At 49.0% G+C, this 11,605-nt stretch overlaps 1 protein-coding gene across 1 annotated transcript in view; it reads right to left on the bottom strand.

Moving 5' to 3' along the window:
- The window catches only part of LOC115542398 (zinc finger protein GLI2), a 64,759-nt gene that overhangs the window by 14,675 nt on the left and 38,479 nt on the right, over positions 1 to 11,605 (bottom strand). Inside the window, exons 5-8 of the mRNA XM_030354663.1 lie at positions 9,332 to 9,502; positions 2,864 to 3,065; positions 1,951 to 2,158; positions 236 to 337 (exon numbers count right to left, since the gene is read on the bottom strand). Of these exons, the coding sequence (XP_030210523.1) occupies positions 236 to 337; positions 1,951 to 2,158; positions 2,864 to 3,065; positions 9,332 to 9,502 (683 nt within the window). The remainder of the gene's footprint in view (positions 1 to 235; positions 338 to 1,950; positions 2,159 to 2,863; positions 3,066 to 9,331; positions 9,503 to 11,605) is intronic.

The raw sequence follows: 11,605 nt of genomic DNA, 5'->3' as shown, positions 1-11,605 counted from the left end.
AACTTTCTTACAAATAAAAGCCCACAATTTGAAAACATTTACATTACCTAAAAAAAACAATGCATTAAGTTTGCGCTGTCTTAACTTTACTTAATAAGCTTTGAGGGGAACCACTTCTAATGCTGGAATAAAAACGCATTGGGGCTTTCATTGGGGAAGGTTAAATGTGTCCTTCTCCTTTCACGTGGCACAGAGGACATGTATCGTTGTTTCTTCTTCCTTTCCGTTGTCTTACCGGGGAGCATGGCGACGTCGACCGCAGGCCGTCCATTTCCGTCTTGACCTTTGACCTTTTGCTCACCATGGGCTCCACCGTGCTGCTGACCGCTGAGTCGCTCTGAAAGGGAGCGTCACATGATCAGCGATAGAGAAGAACGATAGAGAGGACAGTCATTTTACACGTCATGGAGTTTTTGACTTTTACCTGAATTAGCCTCACAATTAGCAGTTATCCCTAAGGTGTAATCTGAGTGAAATTCGTTAGAAAGACACAGCCTGCCTCTGTATAAAACTATTTAGGATGTTCTGAACAATCATGGCAACTCTTCCCTGATTGGTTTTGGGAATCCATCTTGCCTGTCAATCACAGGTTGGTGTAATGCAAGACTTCTGAAGGGAGGAGAAACGCAGGTAGGGAGCAGTGAGGGAGTGGACGTGTTTGGGGCGCTTTGCATTAAGATCTTTCCCTCTCCTGCTCTCTCTCTTTACAACTATCAGATCTACCCTACAGCCCCTTTAACAATATAATTTCCATCGCCAATGGTAGCTACATATGTTCACCAGGAAACAGGCGTGTAAAGAAAGTACACCAGCTACGTAACATCCGGTTGTAAATTCTGTCGTGGACTGTAAAACGTTACTGTTGAAGGTATTTTCTGCCCGCCTCCCCTAATATAACCATCCTGCTCTTGTCCACTAAAATGGTATCCGGTCCGTCTCTTTTGAACATCGCTCTTCAGTCATTAGGAGCAGCCTTCTGCCTAAAGGCACACAGCCATCTCTGAGAGACCAATGTGCTTGTGATTCCATAGTCATTGAGGGGGGCAAAAGGGTCTTTAAATGTTAGCGAGTTGTCATCAAAGCACAGAGTACATGTTGTGCGAGTGAACCCAACACACACACTCACACACACATATACACTTGTTGCAGCTAGGTGGAGCTAAATGTACTTCATTTGGCAGAATATTGAATTGTGCAGGGTGCCGAATCTTTCCAACAAGATTGAGTTCTAAATAAAATATATACAAAAGAAATTAAATCAAATGTATTTTTCTAATTGCAAACACATCTTGTGATATGTGATATTCTATAATATATTCCAAAAATCTAAGCGGTTTAACTAGTTCAAATAATGTTTTTTCACTCTTGTAGACACTTTTACAAATCCGCTTGAAAACCTAGAATCAAAATGTGTCAGGCGCTGCCCTACTTCCCCAACCTTCCATCGGTCTTACGCAATTCAATCTTTTCTCAAGTTATTCCATCTTCTCTATTGTTGGGTGACACAACGTCCCGTAGCTGCTCACTAATCTGCCCCAATACTCTCAGGTGTCTTCCTTCTTTATATACGTTAAAAGTGTCACTTTCAAACCGCATATTCGGCCAGAGCTCATTTGCCCGAACCTTATTGCGATAGTTTGGCTTCGGAATCAGGAAAACAATTACAGTACTTTTCAATACAACTTTCAAGGCTACTTACTTCTTTGTACGATAAGTTGAAGGTCATACGATACATGGCTTCTATTTAAGTCTTTGTCCGTACAACATTTTTCCCGCCCAAAATGTCGGTGTAACTGAAATGGTGAAACTGCAGCATAAACACCTTGTTAGCTAAACACGCCTCACCTGAATAAATGTATTTCAACCCCCCCCCACCCCACACGATTTAACCGATTTAACCCACTGTGCCTCCGACCGGACAGGTCAAAAAGGATCCTCTGTGTAGCTTACCTTTGGCGGAGAGTCGCGGTGGTGGTGGTGGTGGTGGTGGATGGCGTTATGCATGCCGTTGAGGCCCAGGCCGACGTGGCGACTGGAGTAGGAGGGCGCGGGCTGCAGAAGAGGGGGGGTGTGTCCAAAGGCACTCAGCCCCCGCTGCTGGGAGAGCAGCTGCTGGTACGCCATGGGGTTGATGGGGTGAGGGAAGGCGAAGGATGGACTGTAGAGGAGCGCAAGCAAATACATTGAGGTTAGCATCGTGGGGGGTTAGCATTTTGGAGGTAACTATTGTGGGGTTAGCATTGTGGGGGTTAGTATCGTTGGGGATAGCATCACAGAGGTTAGCATAGTGGAGGATAGCATCATGGAGGTTAGCATCGTGCAGGATAGAGTCATAGAGAATGGCATCGTGAAGAATAGCATCGTGGAGGTTGGCTTCGTGGAGGCTAGATTTTTGGAGAGTAGCATCTGGGAAGTTAGTATCATGGGGGTTAGCATCGTGGAGATTAGCATCGTGGAGGCATGTGTTGTCAAGGATGGCATCATAGAGGTAAGCCTTGAGGAGGTAAGCATTGTGGAGGTAAGCATTGTTGAGATTGCCATCATTGATATTAAAATATCGATGTTAGCATCAGGGATATTAGCATCATTAATTTCTGCATCATAGAAGTAAGCATGAAGTACACTGATTTTTGTGATTAGTTAGAAGTCGCTTATAAGAGCCAAAAAAGGAAAATAACTTCTCTGAAATATTATGGAACTGTAGTGTACACATCAGTACACAACTGTAAGAAAATGCAATAACACAGAGTGAAAGCAAACAGTTTACACAGTGCAAACAATACAACGCAACAGAAAGGAGATTAATTAAACTAATCCAGATTGACTCTCAGTCCGGGGGGTACGGTGTCTCTGGTCGGCGTACCTGATGCCGCCGACAGACAGGTGACCGTAGGAGCTTCCTGCGGCTGAGCTGGAGCGGGAGTTGTTGATGTAGGCCACCAGGGAGTTGGGCGAGGTGCGGATCATGGTCTGGAGGTCGATGCTGGCGTCGGACAGCGGGGAGATGGACAACGCTCGCTTTCTGTTCAGCCGAGGGGTCAGTCTGGGGCTGGAGAATCGGGCTGCTGCTGCTGCAACACACAAACCCCCATGCACACATCAATATAGGAAAACGTATGTGCGTCCAGTTGTGAGTGATGAGAAAACGGTTTGACCTAGCAGTAAATGCTGATGTCATCAGCATACAGTGATATTCAATAGACCGTAGGCCTGTCTACTATATTGATATTAATACCGTGATATGAAATATCTTCATGGATTTTCGAACAACATGGCCCATGAATCGATGGGTGTTCTATGTTGGTATAGTGATAAAATGTATCATAGTGCTAATATCAAATCATTTACAATATATAAACATGTAACCTTGTTTACGATGGTACTGATCAATTTGCCACTTTGGCCAAAAAACAGAAAATAACACAATCCTATACAAATTGCCACTATTAGGCACATACAGTTAAATACACTAATAGCTCCTGCCTTATCAATATATGCTATACGGACAGTGTATCAAGTGAACAGTACTGTCTTTAGTTACATTAAAGCCATGCAAATAATAAAAGAGCGAGTATTGCTCTTCAAGGGCTCTTAGCCAAACATCAAGAACACAAACCTGGTCGCAAATGGTCCCTCTTAATGTAAAGCCTCTCGGCCCTTACAAATATCATGGCTTTTAACTTCCCTCCCTATTATCATTTCATGGACTAGAAGCAGGTTCTGAGGGTCCACAGCCTCCTACCCCTCTCCTGTCTTTAGGGCTGGTACCAACATTCAACCGACCGCATGATTTCAAATATTTGCAATCTAAAATAATGAACCCCCCCCCCCCGACCCCCCTGTGGAAACCCAGGCCAATTCCTTCCACTCATTATCCTCGCGCTTTTTCCCAAAATGCAAAGGCCCCGGCGTGTTCCGCGGCTATTTTTAGGGAGCGCCGTGCTGGGGTACGGAGAGTGGGGTGCCGGGGTAAGGCTGCCGGGGTGTTAGAGAGTCGTGTGATTGATGCCTCTGCGGCTTCCCCGCGACACTTGCGACGCCGCACGGATGTGGAGCAGAAGCTATCAATGAGCGCCGAAGATTGATTCACGGCCAACGCTGTAAACCAGTTGTTGTGGCGTGATGGAAAGCGGGCCTGGCAGGTGATATTGTGGGGCCGCAAGATAAACCTGTCTTCTCGTCTGCCGCCAGGTCTGCCGAGGGGTTGCCCACTACCGCTAGCATAGCCACGCGCACTTTTTTTCCCGCCGTATTTCCTAGCGCCACCTCGTGACAAAGGAACCAGGTAGTTGCTGTTTATTTTACGCTGAACGTACAAGGCACGCGGAAACGTTGTCCCACTGACACACATCTCAGGTCTCGGTGGCCTTTTATAGTACGGCCTGTTGTTGGAAGCACCGCTATTAATATAATGTGGGAGAAGTCAGCTATCCACCTCTACGCACCTACCGTACCGAAGCCTGGGATTTAAAACTGTTTTCAGAACCGATTTTCTAATTAATACTCTTTGAAATCGTTTTTAGGACATAGTGCAAAATCAATGCATGGTCAATCCATGATTAATCTCATTCAGTGCTTTGGATGAGGAAGTAAATTAACATAACAAGCCTCCCATTATGTGAAGGTTGGCTTTAATATGTAAACATTCTCTTTGTGGTCCAAGCTGCATTCGTATTAAGGTCAATGGAGTTCTGTGGCTCTGGCATCTCCCTTGCATGTAGCGACCTCATTAAGAATCAGACATGAATAATCAATCTCTCTACAATAATTCCCCGTAATTACCTCAGATAAACATCGCAGGGTGTGGAGAGTGCGGAGGGGTTGTACTTCACTTTGTTAAATGAGGGCAATTTGCTGAGAATTGATTTCAACTGCGAAAGAAATGTATGCAGAACGTTCCGGATCGATGTGACACTCGTAAGGACTGGATAAGGAGATCGTTCTCTCGAAACTCTTGAAAAACTAAAACTAACAGCTTTTTTGTAGGGTTAGTTGGTCTGGCTAACCTGACTTACCAAACGTGCCAAAAAAACAAAGTGAACATGGAGATTAACTCCACAATCGGACCGTATTCTTGTCGGCTGTTTGGCAGACTAAGACAAAGAAACACAGATGTATTCTTGTCGGCTGTTTGGCAGACTAAGACAAAGAAACACACTGTCTTCAAGCCTCCCACTATCTCTTCCCTCACATCTTTGTTCATCATGGCAGAGAGTAAGAGGTTGCATCTAAGTACGTCTTCCATCACACGTTGTTGCTGCTACATATGTTACCGGGCTAGCTAACCGGCGCTGGGAGACTGGGGGGGGGGGGGGAGAGGCATCATGGGATTTGTAGTCAAAGCCTCATGGATTCTGAATAACGACCTAATAATTCTTATGAATAGAAAACCCATCAGCCGTCATTTCTCCTGGGTTCTCGTCGCTCCACACCCAGGGAGCGAGGGAGAGAGGGAGAGAGGGAGAGGGAGAGAGGAGAGAGGGCGAGAGGGCGAGAGAGCGGGAGTGAGAGGGAGAGTCAGAGAGAGAGCCGCTCTGTATGTTCTTAAACCCATTTAGCCGGCTAGCGAGTCTCACCACAGGGGGGTTTGACACCAGGCCCGGAGGGGTCAGGGTTTTGTGTTTTCGCAATGCATCTTGGGATACCAGTGCAAGCAGGGCAGAGAGGGGACAGGGGGGCGGGTTGGGGAAGCGGGGGGGGGGGGTTACGCTGGCATTCAGACAACAGGCTGTACCCCTTACTCCTTCTCAGTTACGCTGGCTTCCTCTGGGGAGGCATGTTTATTAATGTGCCACTTCCTCCGTGATAAATGAAGGAGAGGAACGCTTGGCTAGCTACACAGCCCCCCTGCCCTCACCCGCACACACCCCTCACCCCCCTTAACACACACTCAGACTCCTTACAAACCGCCCCCCTTAAAACACATACACACCATACACACACATACTCCACACCCCTTAAACACACACACTGCTCACCAACCAGCCCCCCTTAGCACACACACACACACACACCGCCTCACACACACACCTCACCCACACACACACACACACACACACACACACACACACACACACACACACACACACACACACACACACACACACACACACACACTCCTCAACACACACACACACACACACACACACACACACACACTCCTCAACACACACATACACACACACACTCCTCACCAACCACCTTCCTTAACACACACACACACACACACACACACACACACACACACACACACACACACACACACACACACACACACACACACACACAGAGACACATACATACAAATACCCCTGAACCCCCCCCCTTAACACAATGATTTATGTCAGCCTCCTCCACTGTTGGAACTGTTTCGGGAGTGTGTGTGTGTGTGTGTGTGTGTGTGTGTGTGTGTGTGTGTGTGTGTGTGTGTGTGTGTGTGTGTGTGTGTGTGTGTGTGTGTGCAAGTGGTTGAATGAAGTTTACTCACACATGTGGGGGCAGTTGGGGGTACCTTCATAGGGAGTGTAAAAAAGCAGGTTGCCAGCCTGTGTGTGTGTGTGTGTGTGTGTGTGTGTGTGTGTGTGTGTGTGTGTGTGTGTGTGTGTGTGTGTGTGTGTGTGTGTGTGTGTGTGTGTGTGTGTGTGTGTGATAAAGGTTAGGTGTCTTCCTCAAAGCCAACACAACACATTATTTCGCACATGGAAGATGGAGAATCGAACCGGCGACCCTTGAGTCTAGCCCAAGGGCCCCCAAATGTTTCCATGCCGGGCCCCACCCGTGGAGACACACAGGGCCTGTGACCTGACAGATATGTCCGTGCAATGAAATAAGCACCGCAAACTTGTTACCATGTTAAAAGGGTGAGAGATAGTTAAAACCCCCCTTCTCCGTTATCAAACACGCTAACGATCAAGTGAAACACACAGATGTGTATTTCCGAAAACACACACCTGGCCCCGCCCGATTGCCCCCCCCCCCCCCGGCCGAAATCACAGGCTCGCCATTTTGAAAAAAGCAACGTTTTTTTTCGCTGCGAAAGCAACAAGCCCTGTTCATTTACTTTCCCAGCGCCTGTCGAGACACCTGGTAGCACGTAGCATCCCCGGCCTGCTGTCCACCCGCCCAGCTCCCCAGTGCTGCTGGCCTTGGCCCCGGGTCGGGCCTAGCAGCGGGGGACTGCAGATGGAGTTATGGCCAGCTTTAGCTGCAGCTGGCCGGCCGTCTGACTTGGCCAAGGGGAGGGCAGGGGGCTGGGGGGGGGGGGGGAGGGGGGAGTGTTTTGGCAGCGGGCCTCTTGGCGGCCCAGCGCAGCGACCGCGGCTACCGCTGAACCACAGCAGGTTCATTTACCACCGCTCTGCGGCGTCTGCCCGAGCCAAACAGGAAGTTGGCTATACCACGAACCACCACCACCAACCCCCCCCCCCCGCCACCGCACCAACACGGCCACCACCACCCCCACCCCCCGGGCCGAAGCAATACCACCATCACCACCACCTCCACCACCACCAACACCACCCCACCGTCGAACCACCTCCACCATGACCGCTTTATGAGCTAGCATACCAGCACACAAGCAGATGCTCAATTGCATATAATGACACCGAGGCTATCCAATTTTAAGGCAGTGATGATGTAAATAGTATGATGAAAATAACTACATGTAATGGTGGAGATTATGGTCAACATCTGAATATTTACACAGCCTTGGTTTTTGTCTCCCATGTGACTAGGGTTCTAGGGTGCTGCTTATGTAATGCTTATATGGGCATTTCAAAACCAGGGTGAAACCGAACCAATGGGCTGGAGTCGTAACAGCTAGCTTAACAGTTAGCTTGACCGTGTGCGTATGAAATGTGTGTATGATAACGTTTTCTCAGCCTATAGAGGGCGAGTGGTGGGTGTGACACTTGACACGACGGGCGGAAGTAGTTGTTGTCAATAGCACAGTGCTAGCAAGGTTTTTTATAACAGAGTAGGAAGATACATAACAGAGCGGGAAGATACAAGCTTCCTGGGACCAACTGGCCCTGTGGCTGTTTGAAGTTTTCTGACATTAAATATGTATACATGCCCCTGTTTTGATTTTCCTTTTTAGATATTTTTATATTTTGTTCCTCAGCTCTGTGTTTGGGTTTCATCATCTACACAGGGTCAATACCTGCACTCGGGTTTTCATTCACCTCAATCAGTGTCAAACCGCCCCAATCACAGATGACAGCAATGGTTTTGCTGAGGTGTGGAGCAGTTCACACCACATTCCCAGCACTTATGCGTTCCTGGGTGTGTGTGTGTGTGTGTGTGTGTGTGTGTGTGTTTCTTTGTGTCTGTGCGTGTGTGCGCGCGTGTGTGTGCGCGCGCGTGTGTGTGCGCGCGCGTGTGTGTGCGTGTGCGTGTGTGTGTGTGTGTGTGTGTGTGTGTGTTGGAAGTAGTTGCCCTCATGGGCACCACAACACAGGGACCAAACCAACAACCCTCAGTCTTACACTGACATTGTTTGAAAGCTGTCACTACCAAACAAACACTATAGTAAGCTAGCTGTAGTGAGCTGCCCACAGCTACAGAATGGAGCAAGATAACCGGAGAGTCTCAGAAATATGAATAGCTTCAACATAATATCTATAATAATACTAATAACAATAATGATAATACAATTATCATGATAATACAATCATCCTAATAGTAATACAATTACCAATGTGAAAATGCGCAGAATAAAAAAACACATTACTCTAAAACAGTTACACTAACCAAAGCCCGAGACAGGCTCGCTAGGGTCAAAGGATTATTCACTCTACGTTCGTAAAGATCTTTCGGATGTGCTTCAACGTTATTTCACGACTGTCTGAAAATGGCTGTGAGCTTTGAGCTAAAGTAGCGTCTGCTTCTTTAGCTTGGGCCTCTGGCTCGGTTCTTTAGCCGGGGTCTTTAGCTCGGGTCTTTAGCTCGGGTCTTTAGCTCGGTTCTTTAGCTCGGGTCTTTAGCTCTGGTCTTTAGCTCGGGTCTTTAGCTCGGTTCTTTAGCTCGGGTCTTTAGCTCGGGTCTTTAGCTCGGTTCTTTAGCTCGGGTTTTTAGCCCTGGTCTTTAGCCCGGGTCTTTAGCCCTGGTCTTTAGCCCGGGTCTTTAGCCCGGGTCTTTAGCCCGGGTCTTTAGCCCGGTTCTTTAGCCCGGGTCTTTAGCCCGGGTCTTTAGCCCGGGTCTTTAGCTCAGTTCTTTAGCTCTGGTCTTTAGCCCGGTTCTTTAGCCCGGGTCTTTAGCCCGGGTCTTTAGCCCGGGTCTTTAGCTGGGGTCTTCAAGGACACCACCCCACCCTAGCCCCACCCCCACTCACCCTCCACGGGGCTGAAGTACTCCCCCAGGTGTGCCGCCCCGGCCGCGCCCCCCATCAGCAGGTCTCCGTAGGGGGTGCGGTGGCTGGCCATCAGGTGGTAGTACTCCACCGGGCTGGTCCCCGGGGGGGGCAGGCCGAGCAGACCCCGCTCCTTCAGCTGCTCGTGGGCCACTGTAGTGGGGGAGGGGGGGAGGGGGGGAGAGAAGGGGAGGGGGGGGGGAGAGAAGGGGAGGGGTGCAGATATGTTCAAGTTTTTTTATGTGACCTTCTCTTTACAATTTGCTTGTTTTTCATTTTTATATATATACATTAATATATTTTATATACTGTATGTATATTTTTATTCTCTCTCTCTCCCCCCCTCTATTCTCTCTCTCTCTCTCTCTTTCTCTCTCTCGCTTGCGCTGTCGCTCTCTCTCTCTCTCTCTCTCTTTCTCTCTCTCACTATCTCTCTCTCTTACTCTCGTGCTCATTCTCTCTCTTGCATACATCCTCTCTCTCTCACTCTCTCCCCCTCAAGTCCTTCCTCTCTCTCTCTCTCTCTCTCTCTCTCTCTCTCTCTCTCTCTCTCTCTCTCTCTCTCTCTCTCTCTCCTCTCTCTCTCTCTGTCTGTCTCTCTCTCTCTCTCTCTCTCTCTCTCTCTCTCTCTCTCTCTCTCTCTCTCTCTCTCTCTCTCTCTCTCTCTCTCTCTCTCTCTCTCTCTCTCTCTCTCTCTCTCTCTCTCACACACACAGTCCACCGGTGGTGTGAACACCATTTCAAGCTAACATCTGTGTCCAGTAAAACTCTGCTCCCCAAAGTGCCACAACCAATCATGGCTGACACTTGAATTTGTTACCGTGTCTGGAACCACAACGCTTGAACTTCCCTGCTTCTGTCCCCTTGTCTGGGGGAGGGGGGGACTGATCTGTCTTTAAAGATGTTTCTTATTTCCCTCCCTCTCTCGCTCTCTCTTTCTCCCACCCTCCCTCCCCTCCCTCTCCCTCTCCTGGGTGTATCGGTATGTGCTGCTATTGTCATTATTAATGATGACAAATGTCATAAGAAACTTGAGGTGCTGAACAAGTTGTAAGGCGCCATTGACCGTGAACATTGTCAACAATTATACTCATCTGCTCTCTCTCGCTCTCTCTCTCTTTCTCTCCCTCCCTCTCTCTCTCTCTCTCTCTCTCTCTCTCTCTCTCCTCCCTCTCCCTCTCCCCCTCCCTCCCTCCCTCCCTCCCTCCCTCTCTCTCTCTCTCTCTCTCTCTCTCTCTCTCTCTCCCTCTCTCTCTCTCTCTCTCTCTCTCTCTCTCTCTCTCTCTCTCTCTCTCTCTCTCTCCCCTTTCCCTCTCTCTCCCTCCCCCCCCCCTCTATTTTGACAATACATTGCGGGGGGGACGTATTGTTTTAATCTCTTCATTTTCTTTCGGCAGTCATTTTTAATAATCATGCCTTGATTTGGACGAGGAGCAGAGAAGCATTCCATAATCAACACAATGATCGTTTCCCCCCCCCCCGCCGTTCATAGTGTTGGCACGGTGACAGGTTGTGTGTTTTGTCGACGACATTTACTGGTTTAAACACCCCCAAACCCCAGCCCCTCCACCCCCCACCCCACAACAAATAAAACAAATGGCCGTGCCTAATGTTGGTTCTGGCAACGCACCAGAGCAAACTTGTTAGTTTGTTTTGGAAATCATCTGGAACCAATAAGTGGGCAACAACATCATGCCCCCCCCCCATTACAGCTGGAAGCCCCCTGGGGCCAGAACAACCCCCCCCCCCCCTGCCCCCTCCCCTACTCCACTTCCTCCCCCTCTCCCTCCCCCCTCCCTTTGTGTTTTGATTACATCTATTTATTTATTTTCGCGCGGCACTTTGCAATGCTTTATCGGGGCGTCTGAAGCTTCGCCGGGGCCCCTCGCCGAGACGGGGCCCTCACCCGCTGACAGATTGTAAAACAAGACAGATTCCCCTCTCTCTCTCTCTCTCTCTCTCTCTCTCTCTCTCTCTCTCTCTCTCTCTCTCTCTCTCTCTCTCTCTCTCTCTCTCTCTCTCTCTCTCTCTCGCTCTCTCTCTCTCCCCCCCCCGAACCCCCCCCCAACTCTGCTATTGTAATTGCGCTCGGCTGCCATCGTCCCTGGCGGCGTGGGTGGGAGAGATCAGTTAGGACCCCACTCCCCCCCCCCCCCCCCCACCCACTCTCCTCCCCCTCCTTTTATTTATATTTATTTATTTACTTTTCACCGGGGCGGGGGACCACGTTTCACGAGACCTGCCGGTAATACGGTC

Source organism: Gadus morhua, chromosome 4 (assembly GCF_902167405.1).
Source record: "Gadus morhua chromosome 4, gadMor3.0, whole genome shotgun sequence".
NCBI classification, from domain to species: domain Eukaryota; kingdom Metazoa; phylum Chordata; class Actinopteri; order Gadiformes; family Gadidae; genus Gadus; species Gadus morhua.
Note: the sequence above shows the minus strand (reverse complement) of the source record. Positions and strands in the feature narration are given on the sequence as shown.